Source organism: Leopardus geoffroyi, chromosome X (assembly GCF_018350155.1).
Source record: "Leopardus geoffroyi isolate Oge1 chromosome X, O.geoffroyi_Oge1_pat1.0, whole genome shotgun sequence".
Classification (NCBI taxonomy): domain Eukaryota; kingdom Metazoa; phylum Chordata; class Mammalia; order Carnivora; family Felidae; genus Leopardus; species Leopardus geoffroyi.
The window spans coordinates 70,756,405-70,774,734 of NC_059343.1; the positions used below are offsets into that span (position 1 = coordinate 70,756,405).

General features: G+C 35.5%; 1 protein-coding gene across 2 annotated transcripts in view; it reads left to right on the top strand.

Annotated features, from left to right (window-relative positions):
* LOC123594530 overlaps positions 1 to 18,330 on the top strand; it is a 414,794-nt gene that overhangs the window by 336,047 nt on the left and 60,417 nt on the right. For both annotated transcript variants that reach the window (XM_045471283.1, XM_045471284.1), the window contains one exon: positions 10,266 to 10,355. In XM_045471283.1, coding sequence (XP_045327239.1) covers positions 10,266 to 10,355 — 90 coding nt within the window. The remainder of the gene's footprint in view (positions 1 to 10,265; positions 10,356 to 18,330) is intronic.

An 18,330-nucleotide genomic window follows, 5' to 3' on the forward strand; every position in this document is an offset into this window, starting at 1 on the left:
GAACCTTGTGTTGGGCTCTGTGCTGACAGCTCAGAGCCTGGCGCCTGCTTCGGATTCTGTGTCTCCCTCTATCTCTGCCCCTCTGGTCTCTCTCTCTCTCTCTCAAAAATAAATGAACATTAAAATAATTTAGAAGAACATGAATTATTCCAATTTTATAGTGAGAAAAATGAGGCTATAATGCTCAAAAGAGTTGTGCTGGACTTTGAAACTGGATTTATCTGCCTCCAGAGCCTGAGTTTTTAAGTATGTTGCTTATATCTCAACTCTTGTTTAACCTCATATTCTTTTTTGTAATTTTTATTTATTTACTTTTAATTTATTTAGATTCAAGTTAGCTAACATACAGTGTAGTATTTGTTTCGGGTAAAACACAGTGATTCATCACTTACATATAACACCCAGTGATCATCCCAATAAACTTCCTCCATAATATCCATCTCCCATTTCGCCCATCCCCCCACACACCTCCCTCCAACAACAGTGTGTTCTCTATATTTGAGAGTCTCTTATGGTTTGCCTCCACTCTGTTTTTATCTTATTTTTCCATCCTTTCCCTTATGTTCATCTGCTGTGTTTCTTAAATTCCACATATGAGTGAAATCATATATTTGTCTTTCTCTGCCTGACTTATTTCACTTAGCATAATACAATCTCGTTCTATCCACATTGTTACAAATTGTAGATTTTGTTCTTTTTTATCACTGGTAGTATTCCATTGTAAATATATGACACATTTTCTTTATCCATTTATCAGTGGATGTACATTTAGGGTCTTTCCATAATTTGGCTACTATTGATAGTGCTTCTATAAACATTGGGGTGTATGTGCCCCTTCAAATCAGCATTTTTTGTATCCTTTGGATAAATACCTAGCAGTGCAATTGCTGGGTCGTAGGGTAGTTCTATTTTTAGTTTTTGAGGAGCCTCCATACTGTTTTCCAGAGTAGCTGCACCAGTATTCATTCCTACCAACAGTGCAAAAGAGTTCCCCTTTCTCCACATCCTCGCTAACATCTATTATTTTCTGAGTTGTACATTTTAGCCATTCTGACAGGTGTGAGGTGGTATCTCAGTGTGGTTTTGATTTGTATTTCCCTGATGATGTGCAATGTTGAGCATCTTTTCATGTGTCTGTTAGCTATCTGGATGTCTTCTTTGGAAAAATGTCTATTCATGTCTTCTTCCCATTAATTCATTGTATTATTATTATTATTATTATTTTGGTGTTGAGTTTGGTAAGTTCTTTATAGATTTTGGATACTAACTCTTTATCTGATATGTCATTTACAAATATTTTCTCCCATTCTGTTGGTTGCCTTTCAGTTTTGTTCATTGTTTCCTTAGCTGTGTAGAAACTTTTTATCTTGACGAAGTCCCAATAGTTCATTTTGTTTTTATTTCCCTTGCCTCTGGACGCATGTCTAGTAAGAAGGTGCTGTGGCCAAAGTCAAAGAGGTTGCTGCCTGTTTTCTCCTGTAGGATTTTGATGGTTTCTTGTCTCACATTAAGGTATTTCATCCATTTTGAGTTTATTTTTGTGTATGGTGGAAAAAGTGGTTCAGTTTCACTCTTCTGCATGTTGCTGCTGTTCAGTTTTCCCAGCACCATTTGCTGAAGAGACTCTCTTTTTTCCATTGGATACTCTTTCCTGCTTTGTTGAAGACTTTTGAAGAAGTTGGCCATACATTTGTGGGTCCATTACTGGGTTCTGTATTCTGTTCCATTGATTTATGTGTCTGTTTTTGTGCCAGTACCATACTGTCCTGATGATTACAGATTACAACTTTGTAATACAGCTTAAAGTCCAGAATTATGCTGCCTCCAGCTATGGTTTCCTTTTTTAACATTACTTTGGCTATTTGGGGTCTTTTGTGGTTCCATACAAATTTTAGGATTGTTTGTTCTAGCTCTGTGAATAATGATGGCGTTATTTTGTAAGGATTGCACTGAATGTGTAGATTATTTGGGGTAGTATAGACTTAACAGTACTTGTTCTTACAATCCATGAGTGCAGAATGTTTTTCCATTTCTTTCTGTCTTCCTCAATTCCTTTTATTAGCTTTCTGTAGTTTTCAGCATACAGACCTAACCTATTTGGTTAGGTTAATTCCTAGGTATCTTATGGTTTTGTATGCAATTGTAAATGGGATCGATTCCTTCATTTCTCTTTCTACTGTTTCACTATCGGTGTATAGAAATGCAACAGATTTCTGTATGTTTATTTTATATATTGTGATTATTCTGAATTCACGTATCAGTTCTAGTAGCTTTTTGATGGAGTCTTTTTGGTTTTCCATGTAGAGTATCAAGTCATCTTTGAAGAGTATAAGTTGGACTACTTCTTTGCCATTCTGTATGCCTTTTATTTCTTTTTGTTGTCTGATTGCTGAGGCTAGGATTTCTAGTACTATGTTGAACAACAGTGGTGAGAGTGGACATATCTGTTGTGCTCCTGACCTTAGGGGGGAAGCTCTCATTTTCCCCCATTGAGGATGATATTAACTATGGGCCTTTCATATATGCCTTTTATTATGTTAACACATGTTCTTTCTACCCCTACTTTCATGAGGGTTTTTATCAAGAAAGGATGCTGTGTTTCATCAAATGCTTTTTCTGCATCTATTGAAAGGATTGTATGGTTCTTATGCCTTATTTTATTAGTGTAATGTATCACATAGATTGATTTGTGAATACTGAACCAGCCCTGAAGCCCAGGAATAAATCCCAATTGATCATGGTGAATAATTTTTGAATTTGGTTTGTTAGTATCTTATTGAGAATTTTTGTATTGAAGTTCATCAGGGATATTGGCCTGTAATTCTCATTTTTAATGGTGTGTTTGTCTGGTTTTGGAATCAATGTAATAATGCTGGCTTCATAGAATGAGTTTGGAAAGTTTCTTTCCATTCCAATTTTTGGAACAGTTTCAGAAGAATAAGTATTAACTGTCCTTAAATGTCTGGTAGAATTGTCCTGGGGAGCCTTTGACCCAAGACTCTTATTTGCTGGGACATTTTTGATAACTGATTCAATTTCTTTGTTGGTTATGGGCCTGTTCAAATTTTCTATTTCTTCTTGATTGAGTTTTGGTAGTGTGTGATTGTCTAGGAATTTGTCCATTTCCTCCAGATTGTATAGTTTGCTAGCATATAATTTTTCATAGTATTCTCTTATAATTGTATTTCTGTGGTGTTGGTTATGACTCTCCTCTTTCATTCCAGATTTTATCTACTAGGGTCCTTTTTCATTTCTTTTTCATAACTCTCACTAGGGGGTTATCAATTTTGCTTATTCTTGAAAAAAATATCCTGAAGTTTCATTGATCTGTTCTACCATTGTTTTCTTTGTTTCTTTGTTTCTATATTGTTTATTTCTTCTTTAATCCTATTATTTCCCTTCTTATGCTGACTTTAGGCTTTCTTTGCTGCTCCTTTTCTAGCTCCTTCAGGTATAAGGCTAGGTTATGCATTTGAGACCTTTCTTGCCTCATGAGATAGTCCTGAATTGCAATGTACTTTTTTCTTAGGACTGTGTTTGCTCTATCCCAAAGGGTTTAAGCTGTCATGTTTTCATTTTAATTTCTATCCATGTATTTTTTTTTATTTCTTCTTTAAATTCCTGGTTAACCCATTAATTCTTTAGAAGGATATTCTTTAACCTCCATGTATTTAAAGGCATTCCAAATTTTTTCTTATGCTTGACTTCAAGTTTCATAGCATTGTAATCTGAAAATATGCATGTTATTATCTCTATCTTTTTGTAGTTGTTGAGGGCTGATTTGTGACCCAATATGTGATCTGTTCTGGAGAATGTTCCATGTGCACTCAAGAAGAATGTGTATTCTATTGCTTTAGGATGAAATGTTCTTAAGATATCTGTTAAGTCCATCTGGTCCAGTGTGTCATTCAAATCCATTGCTTCCTTGTTAGTTTTCTGCTTAGATGATCTGTCCATCGTTGAAAGTGTTGTATTAAAGTCTCCTACTATTATGGTATCATTCTCAATGAGTTTCTTGATGTTTGTTATTAATTGATTTATATATTTGGGTTGTTTCAAGTTGGGGACATAAATATTTATAATTGTTAGATCTTCTTAATGGATAGACCCATTAATTATGATATAATGCCCTTCTTCATTTCTTGTTACAGTCTTTGGTTTAAAATCTAGTTTGTCTGATATAAGTATGGCTACTTCAGCTTTCTTTTGACCTCCATTAGCATGTTACATGGTTCTCCATCCCCTTATTTTCAATATGCAGGGTCCTTAGGACTAAAATGAGTCTTTCCTAGGCAGCATATGAATGGATCTTTTTTTTTAAATCCATTGTGATACCCTGTGTCTTTAGATTGGAGCACTTAGTCCATTTACATTAGTGTGATTATTGAAGGATATGAATTTAGCACCATTGTGTTATCTGTAGAGTTAGTGTTTTTGGTGATGTTCTCTGCTCCTTTGTAGTCTTTTCTTCTTTGGCCTTTTTTTTTTCTCATGCAGAGAGTGCCCTTTAAAATTTCTTACAGGGCTGGTTTAGTGTCATGAACGCCTTTCCTTGTTGTTTGTCTGGGAAAGTCTTTATTTCTCCTTCTATTCTGAGTGACAGCCTTGCTTGATAAAGGAATCTTGGCTACATATTTTTCCTATTCAGCACATTTAATATTTCCTGCCACTCCCTTCTGGCCTGCCAAGTTTCAGTGGACAGGTCTGCTTCTAAATTTACATGTCTACCTTTATAGGTTAAGGACCTTTTGTCCCTAGCTGCTTTCAGAATTCTCTCTTTATCTTTGTATTTGCCAGTTTCACCAAGATTTGTGGTGTTAACCTGTTTTAGTTGATTTTGAAGGGAGTTCTCTGTGTCTCTACGAATTGAATGCTTGTTTCCTTCCCCAAATTAGGGAAGTTCTCAACTATAATTTATTCAAATAAACCTGTCCCTGTTTCTTGCTCTTCTTTTGTGCCTTCTGTGTTATGGATATTGTTTCGAGTCACGGAATAACTTAGTTCTCTAAGTCACCCTTTATTATCTAGTAATTCCTTTTCCTTATTTTTTCAGATTAATTATTTTCCATAATTTTATCTTCTATTTCATCTATTCCCTCCTCTGCTTCTCCCATGCTTGCTGTCACTGTATCTAGTTTATTTTGCATTTCAGTTATAGCATTTTAAAATTCATCCTGACTAGTTCTTAGGTCTTTGATATTTGCAGCAAGGGTTTTTCTGGTGTTTTCTATGATTTTTTGAAGCCCAGATAGTAGTCTTATGAATGTTCTAAATTCCTGTTCAGATACATTGTTTATATCTGTTTTGAGCAAGTCCATGACTAATTTCTTCTTGACCTTTCTTTTGGGGAGAATTCTTCATTCTTGTCATTTTGGCTCAGTTTCTGTCTTTTGAGTGTTTTACAAGTTTGTTATATTCCCTACACCTGAGAGTACTACTATATTTAAAAGGAGTCATACACTGTCCAGGGCCTGGCACTCCAGGAAGTGTTTCAGGTGTATGCTGTGTGAACTCTGTTGTTGTGTTTTGGCTACTCTTTCCCACTGGTCAGTCTTCTGCAGAGCTTCTCCTTGCTTGCACTGGTGGAGTGTTTGGACCTTTAACTAGGTGTGCTTTGATTTGCTTGTTGAAGTAACCCTGGGGGCAAAAAGGGAAGGGAGCCTTATACTAAAAAGAGAAAAGGAAAAGGAACAAGAAAATGTGAATAAAAAATCTATAAGGCTTACTCCAAGGAGAAATAAAGCAAAAAAAAAATGAAAAAAAAAGCAAAAGAAAGGAGAAAAGAAGGGTAAAGAAAAGAGTAAAAAAGCCTGATCCAAAATAAAAAGAAAAGATAAAAGGAATGAGAGAAAACAAATCAGAAACCATGAGCTTAATTTCCAAAAAAAAAAAAAGAAAGGAGAAGGAGGTAAAAAAGAAAATACACAGTTGTCTGTTGGTGCCTGAGGGGTGGTGGTTGTGCTGGTCTGGAGGAGAGACTGACTGTGTCATCTCAGAGTCAGTCTTGCCCCAGTAAATAATCAGGTGCCAGTCACAGAGGTGGCAGGGTTTGGTGTACATGTGTCTTGCCTCCACTGGGGGCTGATGTGTTCCTTTCTGAAGTCCCACCATGTTGGTGTTAGGGGGAAAATGGCACCACCCCAATCTCTCATCACCAGACCAGAGATCTCCACCTCTGCTATTCAGGCAGCCCTCACAGTATAGTGAGAGAAATCAGCTCTCCCTTCACCAAAACTCTCTTGCACTTTTTCATTGGTGCAGGCTGGGATTCAAAATCCAAAGTCTTAAAGGACCCAACACAGTGTGCATCTCCTCCCCTCCTCGGGAGTAGAGCCTCTCCATCCTGCTGATGAAAGGCCTTTAGATGGCAACTCAGGGTCTTTTGTCTTTGGGGAGTCAATAAACCTTATTCCAAAAGTACTTCAGGAAAGAGACTGTTCTTTCCCAGGGCACCCTGGAGATCACATCACGACACTATACAGTCCCGGGCCAGCTCCCCTCTCCAGGAGAATGTGCAACAGCTCTGCTCCTAACAAAGTCACAAACTTCCAAAACCTCAGAGTTTGAGCTCCAAAAGCTGTTTGCAAAAAATAACTGAGATACTCGGTACTTCTTGTTCCCCATTCCATGGTCCAGAGAGGTTTTCCTCCTGTGCTAACTCAATGAGACACTTTCTCAACCCTCTCTTTTTCTATTTTTTGTCTCTCTACATAAAGGGTTCCTCCCTTCTGCGGCTCCACCATTTTCTCTCCCCCAATTCACATTCACGCACCTCTCATCTGCCATGCTGTCTCCTTGTAACTTTGGAGATCCTTCTGCCACTCTGCAACTCTATTTCCTCAATATTCCAAGTAATCTTACCTCAAAACAGCTGTGTTTGAGGGACAAGGAAAGACCAGGGTCCTCCTACTTATGCACCATCTTAACTCCTCCCCTAATGTCACATTCTTCTTATTTAGAAAGAGCTACTACAGTAAAGAATTATTATTTCTGCTTTAAAAAATGAGAAAAATGAGATGCAAGCAGACTACGTTCCTAAATGTCACATAGGTAATTAGTGGTTAGGCTAGAGTATAGAAACTCCTAGTCTACTGTTATCTCAACTACATCTGTGACTTCATGAAGTTTATAATCTAACTGAGGAAATATTCCACATGAAACCAGTCAATTAACTACACTTTACCTGAGCCTAATTTTTTTTATAAAAGTCTTTGGCACACTTTAAATATTTGCATTTAGACTGTATTTAATATGTGGATTATTATTAATGTAAAGCAGGCACTTGGGTTTAGTCAATCCATAGGTGAAGCCCTTTCATATATAAATCAAAAGTTTGCTAGCTGCTTTCACCCATCTTCAGATGTTCTATATGGAAAACATAAACTGATAGAAAGAACATACCTGAACATCATAAAGGCCATATATGAAAGACCCAAGAATGGATGCTGTATTTTGTCAAATGCTTTTTCTGCATCTATTAAGAGGATCATATGGTTCTTATCTTTTCTTTTATTAATGTGGTTTGTCATATTGATTGATTTGCAAATATTGAACCAGCCCTATAGCCCAGGAATAAATTGCACTTGATCATGGTGAATAATTCTTTCAATGTACTGGTGAATAATTCTTTCAATGTACGGTTGGATTCGATTTGCTAGTATCTTTTTGATAATTTTTGCATCCATGTTCAGCAGGGATGTTGGCCTTTTTAAGTGAGGTCTTTGGTTTTGGATCAAGGTAATGCTGGCCTCATAGAAGGAGTTTGGAAGTTTTCCTTCCATTTCTATTTTTTGGAACAGTTTGAGAATAATACATGTTAACTCTTCTCTAAATGTTTGGTAGAATTCCCCTTGGAAGTCATCTGGCCTGGACTTTTGTTTTTTGGGACATTTTTTATTACTGATTCATTTCTTTGCTCCCTACAGGTCTGTTCAAATTTTCTGTTTCTTCCTGTTTAAGTTTTAGTAGTTTGTATGTTTCTAGGAATTTATCCATGTCTTTGAGATTACCCAGTTTGTTGGCATATAATGCTTCATAATATTCTCATGACTATTTATATTTCTGTGATGTTGATTAGCAATACACTCTTCTTTTTTTTTTAAATTTTTTTTAATGTTCATTTATTTTTGAGACAGAGACAGAGCATGAATGGGGGAGGGTCAGAAAGAGAGGGAGACACAGAATCTGAAACGGGCTCCAGGCTCTGAGCTGTCAGCACAGAGCCCGACGCGGGGCTCGAACTCACAGACCGTGAGATCATGACCTGAGCCAAAGTCGGACGCCCAACCGACTGAGCCACCCAGGCGCCCCAGCAATACACTCTTCTTAAAGTCAGAGCTTGCATTGTGTCTTCCCCTTATCTATGCTTTCTATGGTAAAGAGACAGAAGAAATGACTTTGCTGCATTTCCTAGGCCAAAAATTAAGTCGTTTTGCTCCTCTGACTATGGATTCTAAATAATATTTTTAAATGAATAGTTGTTTATAAAACAGTTTTATATCTTTTTTACACACTGCTTTTCCTGGGAACAGTATAAATCTCATTAATAATATTAACTAGTTTACTCAACTTCTATGTCTGTTATAATTATATTTAGAATTTATCTTGCACCTTAAAATTTTACACCAAGTACTATCACTTTGGGATTATTGAATTGAATTCTCCATTCCATTTGACATGAGAATATTTCCATATCCTACATACCCTGTTGTTAGCCATTTTTGTCTCATTAAAAAATTGTGGTAAAATATGCATAAAATAAAATTTAGTATCTTGATCATTTTTAAATGTACAGTTTAGTGGTAAGTTCAGATTGTTGTGCAACCAGTCTGCAGAACTCTTTTCATCTTGCAAAACAAACCTTATACCCATTAAACAATAACTTACCATTTCCCTTTTTCCTCAGTCCCTGGCAACCACAATTCTACTTCCTTTCTCTATGATATTTTTAAGTTTCTATTTGTGTTCCAGTTAGTTAACATAGTGTAATATTAGTTTGAAGTGTGCAATTTAGTGATTCAACCTTCCATATAACACCCTGTGCTCATCACAAGTGCACTTCTTAATCCCCATCACCTATTTAGCCCATTCCCCTACCCACCTCACCTCTTATAACCATCAGTTTGTTCTCTGTAGTTAAGCATATGTTTATTTTCTTTATGATTTTGACAAAGCATCTCATATAAGTATTTATTTCATATATAGTATTTGTGTATATCTGCTTGCCTTCTTGAAGTCAGCATAATGTCCTTGAAGTTCATCCATGTTGTTGCATGTGTCAAAATTTCCTTCCTTTTTAAGGATAAATAGTATTCTATTGTATGGATATACCAGAGTTTGTTTATCCTTTTTAAGGATAAATAGTATTCTATTGTATGGATATACCTGAATTTGTTTATCCATTCATGTCTCCCTGGATAGATGTTGGTGTTGGGTAGCTTTCATCTTTTGGCTATTGTGAATAATGTCACTATAAATATGAGTGGTAAATATTTCTTTGAGATCCTGCTTTCATTTTGGGGGGTATATAATCAAAGGACAATTGTTGGATCGTGGATCGTATGTTAATTATATATTTTTTTCATTTTTGTTGAGGATTTGTCATACTGTTTTCTATAATGGCTGTACCATTTTACATTCCCACTAACAGTGCACAAAGGTTCCAATATCTGTACCATTTCACATCCTCACCAATAACTGTTTTATGTTTTTTCTCAATTTTTAAATTTTATTTAGTTTTAGAGAGAGAGAGAGAGTGCATTAGTGAGTGAGAGGGGCAGAGGGAGAGAGAGAAAAAATCTTGAGCTGACTTCATGCTTAGCATGGAGCCCAACACAGAGCTTGATCCCATGACCCTGGGATCATGACCTCAGCTGAAATCAAGAGTTGGACACTCAACTGACTGAGCCACCCAGGTGCCCCTGTTTTTTGTGCAGTAGTCATCCTAATGGGTGCTTTTTAGGAAATTTTATGCCAATATTTCATTTATTAGGACATGAACTGGCTATAAAAGTTTTTAGAAAAACTTAACTGAGAATATTCTGAATTTTTATGTGAGGTAACTATATCAATAGCATATGGTGGAATATTTTTAACTTCATCTTCAATATTGCTTTAATAAGCTCCATGAAAATTGGGAAGAGGATCTCCATTAATTTCAATAAAAATAGTACTATCATAAACATTAATTCACTGCAGAATCATATAATGTTTCCTTTCTACAATCTTATTAGGAATTGGAAAATAGTTATGTCTAATGTTTACAGGTTTTTGGAGGCCTGTTTTCTTGTCATCTCCATTTAGCCAAAGAAAGAGAACTGAAGAACAAAAGTCTGTACAACAAATTGATAACAGAGGTGAGTATATTCGATAGAAATTGCCAAATGGTTTTAGATATTTTCTATCAATATTTGGAAAATTTTAAGCCAGGATTTGTTGTATCAGGGATCCCCAAGGCAATATCTGAATACAGTCATTCTTTAGGAGTATACACTGGACTCAACATACAGTAGTACTCAAAGCTAAAATTTACTACAGCAAAAGATCACACGATAAAATCAGTAATGAGAAAAGGCGCATAGAATGAAGACTATCAGGAAGCAGGTGCAAGGTTCCAAGAGTCCACACTTCCAACGGAGTCATACGAAATTCATTTAATTCATCTAGCAAGTTATGACAACATCTGTGAGATGTTGTCTACCAGGGAAGCTCATTAAATTCTCAGTTTCCAGAAAATTAAAAAAAAAAAAAAACAGATTTATTGTGCTATAATTCACCCATTCAACATGGTTCAGTGGTTTTAAGTATACTCACAGATATGTGCAGTCCTCACAAAAATCCCTTTTGGAAAAATGTTATCACAATAAAAGGTAATCCTATACTCTATGTTTATCATCTGCCTACCTCTCCCATTTCCTCTATCCCTAAGACACCACTAATGTGCTTTGTGTCTATATAGATTTCCCTATCTTGGACATTTTTTATGAGTACAATAATATAATACAGGGCCCTTTGCGACTGCATTTGTTCAATTAGTACAATGCTTTCAAGGTTAGTTCATATTGTAGCATGTTTTCATTTCTCTTAATTATATGCATAGGAGAAAAATTGCTAAATAACATGGTTACTCCATGTTTAATTGTCATGCTGTTTTCCAAAGTGACTACATAATTTTACACTCCCACCATCATTGTATGAGGATTCCTATTTATCCACATTCTTGTAAACGCTTTTCATTATCCGACCTTTTTATTTTAACCTTCCTTGTGGTATGAAATGTTATTAATTTATGATTTTTATTTGTAAGTCCCCAATGACTAATAATGTTGAACATATTTTTATGTGCTTTTGACCATTGTAGATCTTCCTTGGATAGATATCTATCCATACAAATATCTTTTATAGTATATATTTTTATTATTTTTTTGTTAGTGAGTTGTAAGTTCTTTATATATTCTGAATACATGTTTTTTTTATCAGATATACAATTTGCAAACATATTATACCATTCTGTCTTGTCTTTTTATTTTCGGATGGTGTCCTTTGAAATACAAAACTTTTTAACTTTAATACAGTTAAGATTATTTATTCTTTTCCTATTATTGTTCATAATTTGGGTGTCATATCTAATAATTATTTGCCAAATCCAAGATTGTGAAGATTTATAACTATGTTACTTCCTAATAATGTTATAGTTTAAGTTCGTACATTTAATTTCTTGATGCATTTTGAGTTATTTTTTTCTGTATAGTGTAATGTGAGGGAACAATTTAATCTTTTGAATGTGACAGTCCAGTTGACTCAATACCACGTGATGAAAAGACTATTTTTCTCCATGGAATGGTATTGGCTCCTTGTCAAAAATCAGTTGACCAGAGATCTGTAGTTTTATTTCTGTATCTCAGTCTTATTCCACTGATCTATAAGCCTATCTTGTGCTTTACCACATTGTCTTAATTACTGTTGCTTTGTAATACATTTTTAAAATGGAAGCATGAGTACTCCTACTTTGTTCTTTTTAAAGACTGTTTTGCCTATTTTAGGTCCATTAAAATTACACGTAAAATTTTAGGATCAACTTGTTAATTCATTAAAATAAGTTAACTTCTATTCTGATAGTGACTGTGTTGATCTGTAGATTAATTTGTGAATTATTGCCATCCCAACAATATTATGTCTTCTGATACATAAATATAGAATATTTCCATTAATTTAGATCTTTTAAAATTTCTTCAGTGTTTTCCAGTTCTCCCAGTACCATTTGTTAAAGAGACTGTCTTTTTTCCATTGAATACTCTTTCCTGATTTCTCAAAGATTAGTCGGCCATACATTTGTGGGTCCAATTCTGGGGTCTCTATTATATTCCACTGGTCTATGTGTCTGTTTTGGTACCAATACCATACTGTGTTGATGATTACAACTTTGTAGTAGGGGCTAAAGTTTGGGATTGTGATGCCTCCCGCTTTGGTTTTCTACTTCAATATAACTTTGGCTATTTGGCATCATTTGTGGCTCCATAGAAATTTTAGGATTGTTTGTTCTAACTTTGAGAAGAATGCTGGTGCAATTTTGATTGGGATCGCATCAAATGTGTAGGTTGCTTTGGGTAGTATTGACATTTTAACAATATTTATTCTTCCAATCCATGAGCACAGAATGATTTTCCATTTCTTTGTATCTTCTTCAATTTCCTTCATAAACTTTCTATAGTTTTCAGCATACAGATCTTTCACATCTTTGGTTAGGTTTATTCCTAAGTATTTTATGGTTTTTGGTGCAAATGTGAATGGGATCAGTTTTTTTTTTTTATTTCTCTTTCTATTGCTTCATATAAAAATGCAACCGATTTCTGTACATTAATTTTGTATCCTGCGACTTTTCAGAATTCATGTATCAGTCCTAGCAGACTTCTGGTGGAGTCTGTGGTTTTTTCAATGTAAAGTATCATGTCATCTGTGAAAAGTGAAAGTTTGACATCATCTTTGCCGATTTTGATGCTTTTCATTTCATTTTGTTGTCTGATTGCTGATACTAGGACTTCCAACACTGTGTGAAACAACAGCAGTGAGAGTGGACATCCCTGTCGTGTTCCTGATCTCAGGGGGGAAACTCACTTTTTCCCCATTGAGGATGATATTAGCTGTGGGCTTTTCATAAATAGATTCTATGATGTTTAAGTATATTCCTTCTATCCTGACTTTCTTGAGGATTTTCATCAAGAAAAGATGCTGTATTTTGTCAAATGTATTTTTCTGCATCTATTGACATGATCATATGGTTCCTATATTTTATTTTATTAATGTCATGTATCACATTGATTTGCAAATATTGAACCATCCCTGCCCAGGAATGAATCCCACTCGATCATGGTGAATAATTCTTTCCATGTGCTGTTGAATTTAATTCTCTAGGATCTTGTTGAGAATTTTTTCTTCCATATTAATCAGGGATATTGGCCTGTAGTTCTCTTTTTTTGGTGGGTCTCTGTCTTTTTTGGGAATCAAAGTAATGCTAGCTTCATAGAATGAGTCCGGAACATGCAGAAGAATGAAAATAGACCACTTTCTTATACCATACACAAAAATAAACTCAAAATGGATGAAGGACCTGAATGTGAGACAGGAAACCATCAAAACCCTAGAGGAGAAAGAAGGAAAAAACTCTTTGACCTCAGCTGCAGCAATTTCTTACTCAACACATCTCCAAAGGCAAGGGAATTAAAAGCAAAAATGAACTCTTGGGACCTCATGAAGATAAAAAGCTTCTGCACTGCAAAGGAAACAATCAACAAAACTAAAAGGCAACCAACGAAATGAGAAAAGATATTTCCAAATGATATATCAGACAAAGGGCTAGTATCCAAAATCTATAAAGAGCTCAAAAAACTCCACACTTGAAAAACAAATAATCCAGTGAAGAAATGGGCAGAAGACATGAATAGACACTTCTCTAAAGGAGACATCATGTGTCAGACACAGACACATGAAAAGATGCTCAACATCACTCCTCATCAGGGAAATACAAATCAAAATCACACTTATATACCACCTCACGTCAGTCAGAGTGGCTAAAATGAACAAATCAGGAGACTATAGATGCTGGAGAGGATGTGGAGAAATGGGAGCCCTCTTGCACTGCTGGTGGGAATGCAAACTGGTGCAGCCACTCTGGAAAACAGTGTGGAGGTTCCTCAAAAAGTTAAAAATAGAACTACCCTATGACCCAGCAATAACACTGCTAGGAATTTGCCCAAGGGATTCAGGAGTGCTGATGCATAGGAACACATGTACCCCAATGCTTATAGCAGCACTTTCAACAATAGCCAAACTGTGGAAAGAGCCTAAATGTCCATCAACTGACGAATGGATAAAGAAGATGTGGTTTATATATACAATGGAATACTACTTGGCAATTAGAAGAATGAAATCTGGCCATTTGCAGCAACATGGATGGAACTGGAGGGTATTATGCTAGGTGAAATAAGTCAGTCATAGAAATATACCATATGTTTTCACTCATATGTGGATCTTGAGAAACTTAACAGAAGACCATGGTGGAGGGGAAGGGGAAAGAAAGTTACAGAGAGGGAGGAAGACAAGCCATAAGAGACTCTTAAATACTGAGAACAAGCTGAGGGTTGATGGGGGGTGGGGGAAAGGAGAACGTGGGTGATGGACAGGGAGGAGGGCACTTGTTGGGATGAACGCTGGGTGTTGTATGGAAACCAACTTGACAATAAATTATATTAAAAATTTTTCTTCAATGTTTTGTAGTTTTTAAAGTGTAATTTTTTAACATATTCTATTAAGTTTATTGCAAATTTTTATTCTTTCTAATGCTATTATAAATTGAGTTTTTAATTATATTCTTTCATTCTTCATTTCAAGTATACAGAAATAAAATTGATTTTTTTTCATGTTATTACTTAAATTCCAGTGAGTTAACATACAGTGTACTATTGGTTTCAGGCGTAGAATTTAGGGATTCATCACTTTCACAGTACACATCACAAGTGCCCTCCTTAATACCCATCACCCATTTCACCCTTACACCTGACCACCTCCCCTCTAGTAGCACTCAGTTTATTCTCCTTAAGTAACACTATGTTTTATGGTTTGCCTTGCTTTCTATTTTTTCCCTATGTTCATTTTTTGTTTATTTCTTACCTTCCACATATGAGTGAAATCAGGTGGTATTTGTCTTTCTCTGACTGACTTATTTCACCTAGCATAATACTCTTTAACTCATTCCACATCATTGAAAATGGCAAGATTTCATTCTTTTTGATGGCTAAGTATTATTCCACTGTGTATATATACTACAGCTTCTTTATGCATTGATCAGCTGATGGACATTGAGGCTCTTTCTATAATTGGTTATTATTAATAATGCTGATATAAACATCAAGGTGCATGTATCCCTTTGAATCACTATTTTTGTATCCTTTGGGTAAATACCCATTAGCACAATTGCTAGATCATAGGGTAGTTCTGTTTTTAATTTTTGAGGAACCTCTATACTGTTCTCCAAAGTGGCTGCACCAGTTTGCATTCCCACCAACAGTTATAGAGTGTTTCCCTTTCTCTGCATCCTCGCCAACACCTGTTGTTTCCTGTGTCATTAATTTTAGCCATTCTGACAGGTGTGAGGTGTTATCTCATCATGGTTTTGATTTGTACTTTCCTGATGATACGTGATGTCGAGGATATTTTCATATGACTGTTAGCCATCTGGATGTCTCCTTTGGGAAAATGTCTATTGATATCTTCTACCATTTTTACTTGGATTATTCATTTTTTGGGTGTTGGGTTTTATAAGCTCTTTATATATTGTGGATACTAATCCTTTATCAGATATGTCATTTGCAAATATATTCTCCTATCCTGAAGGCTTTTAATTTTGTTGATTTCTTCCTTTGCTGTGCAGAAGCGTTTAATCTTGATGAAGTCCCAATAGTTGTTTACATACCTCGTAAGAAGTTCTTACAGCCTATGTCAAATAGGTTACTACATATGTTCTCCTCTAGGATTTTAATGGTTTCCTGTCTCACATTTATGTCTTTCATCCATTTTTAATTTATGTTTGTGTATGGTGTAAGAAAGTGGTCAAGTTTCATTATTTTGCATGTTGCTTTTGAGTTTTGCAAACACCATTTCTTGAAGAGGCTGTCTCTTTTCCATTGGATATTCTTTCTTGTTTTGTCAAAGATTAGTTTACCATATAGTAGTGGGTTTTTTTTCTGGATTTTCTGTTGTGATCTATTGATCTATGTGTCTATTTTTGTGCCAGTACAATGCTATGTTCATCACTACAGCTTTTTAATATAACTTAAAGTCCAAAATTGTGATGCCTCCAGCTTTGCTTTTTCTTTTCTTTTTTTTTTTTTTTTAATTTTTTTAAATGCTTATTTACTTCTGGGAGAGAGAGAGAACACAAACAGGGGAGGGGCAGAGAGAGACGGAGACACAGAATCTGAAGCAAGCTCCAGGCTCTGAGCTGTCAGAACAGAGCCCAATGTGGGGCTTGAACTCATAAATGGTGAGAACATGACCTGAGCCGCAGTCAGACACTCAACCAACTGAGCCATCCAGGCATCCTTGCTTTTCTTTTACAATATTGCTTTGGCTGGTCAGGGTCTTTTGTGGTTCCATACAAAGTTTAAGATTCTTTGTTCTAGCTCTGTTAAAAAATGTTTTTGGTGTTCTGATAGGGATTGCATTAAATATGTAGATTGCTTTGGGTATAATAGACATTTTAACAATATGTGTTCTTCCAATCCACGAGCATGGAATGTTTTCCTATTTTTTTCTGTCATCGTCAGTGTCTTTCAGAAGTGTTTTATATTTTTCACAGTACAGATTTTAACTCTTTTGTTAGGTTTACCTAGGTATGTTTAGTTTTACATGCAATTGTTAATGGGATTGTTTCCTTGATTTCTCTTTCTGCTGCTACATTTTTGGTGTATAAAAATGCACCAGATTTCTATATATTGATTTTTATCCTGCAACTTTACTGAATTAATGTATCAGTTCTAGAAATTTTTTGGAGGTATCTTTAGTTTTCTATACAGAATATCATATCATATGCAAATACTGAAAGTTTGAATTCTTCCTTGACAATTTGGGTGCCTTTTATTTCTTTTTGATATAAGATTGCTGAGGCTAGGACTTCCCAGTACTATGTTAAATAGTAATGGTGAGAGTGCTCATCACTGTTTTGTCCTTGACCATAGAGGAAATGCTCTCAATTGCTTTCCATTATGGATGATATTAGCTGTTTGTTTTTCATATATGGCCTAAATATCCTGACGTATGTTCCCTCTATCCTTAATTTTCTGAGTGCTTTTATCATGAATGGAAATTATATTTTGTCAATTGATTTTTCTTCATCTATTGAAAGGATCATATGGTTCTTGTCCTTTCTTATATTATTGTGATGTGTCACATTAATTGTTTTGTGAATATTGAACCATCCTTGCAGTCCAGGGATAAATCCCACTTGATCTTGGTGAATGGTTCTTTTAATTTATTGTTGAATTTGGTTTGCTAATTTTTTCTTGAGAGTTTTTGCATACATGTCCATCAGGGATATTGGCTTGCAATTCTCTTTTTCAGTGGAGTCTTTGGTTTTGTAATCACGGTAATGCAGACCTCATCAAATTTGAAGTTTTCCTTCCATTTCTATTTTTGGAATAGTTTTAAAATAGATATTATTTTTTAAATAATTGGTAGAATTCACTTGTGATGCCATCTGACCCTGGACTTTTGTTTGTTGGGAGATTTTTCATACTGATTCAATTACTGGTTATTGGTCTATTCAAGTTTTCTGTTTATACCTGTTTCAGTTTGGGTAGTTAATGTTTCTAGGAATTTATCCATTTATTCCAGACTGATTTGGTGGCGTTAATTTTTCATAATATTCTCTTATAGTTGTTTATATTTCTGTTATTTGGGTTGTGATCTCTCCTCTCTCCTCTTTCATTTGAGATTTTAATTTTTTTTCAATGTTTATTTATTTATTTTTTTGGGACAGAGAGAGGCAGAGCATGAACGGGGGAGGGGCAGAGAGAGAGGGAGACACAGAATCGGAAACAGGCTCCAGGCTCTGAGCCATCAGCCCAGAGCCTGACGCGGGGCTCGAACTCACGGACCGCGAGATCGTGACCTGGCTGAAGTTGGATGCTTAACCGACTGCGCCACCCAGGAGCCCCTCATTTGAGATTTTATCTAGTTGGGTCCTTTATCTTTTCTTTTTGATCAGTCTGACTAGGGGATTATCAATTTTATTAAATTTTCAAAAACAGATTCTGGTTTCAGTGATCTGTTCTACTG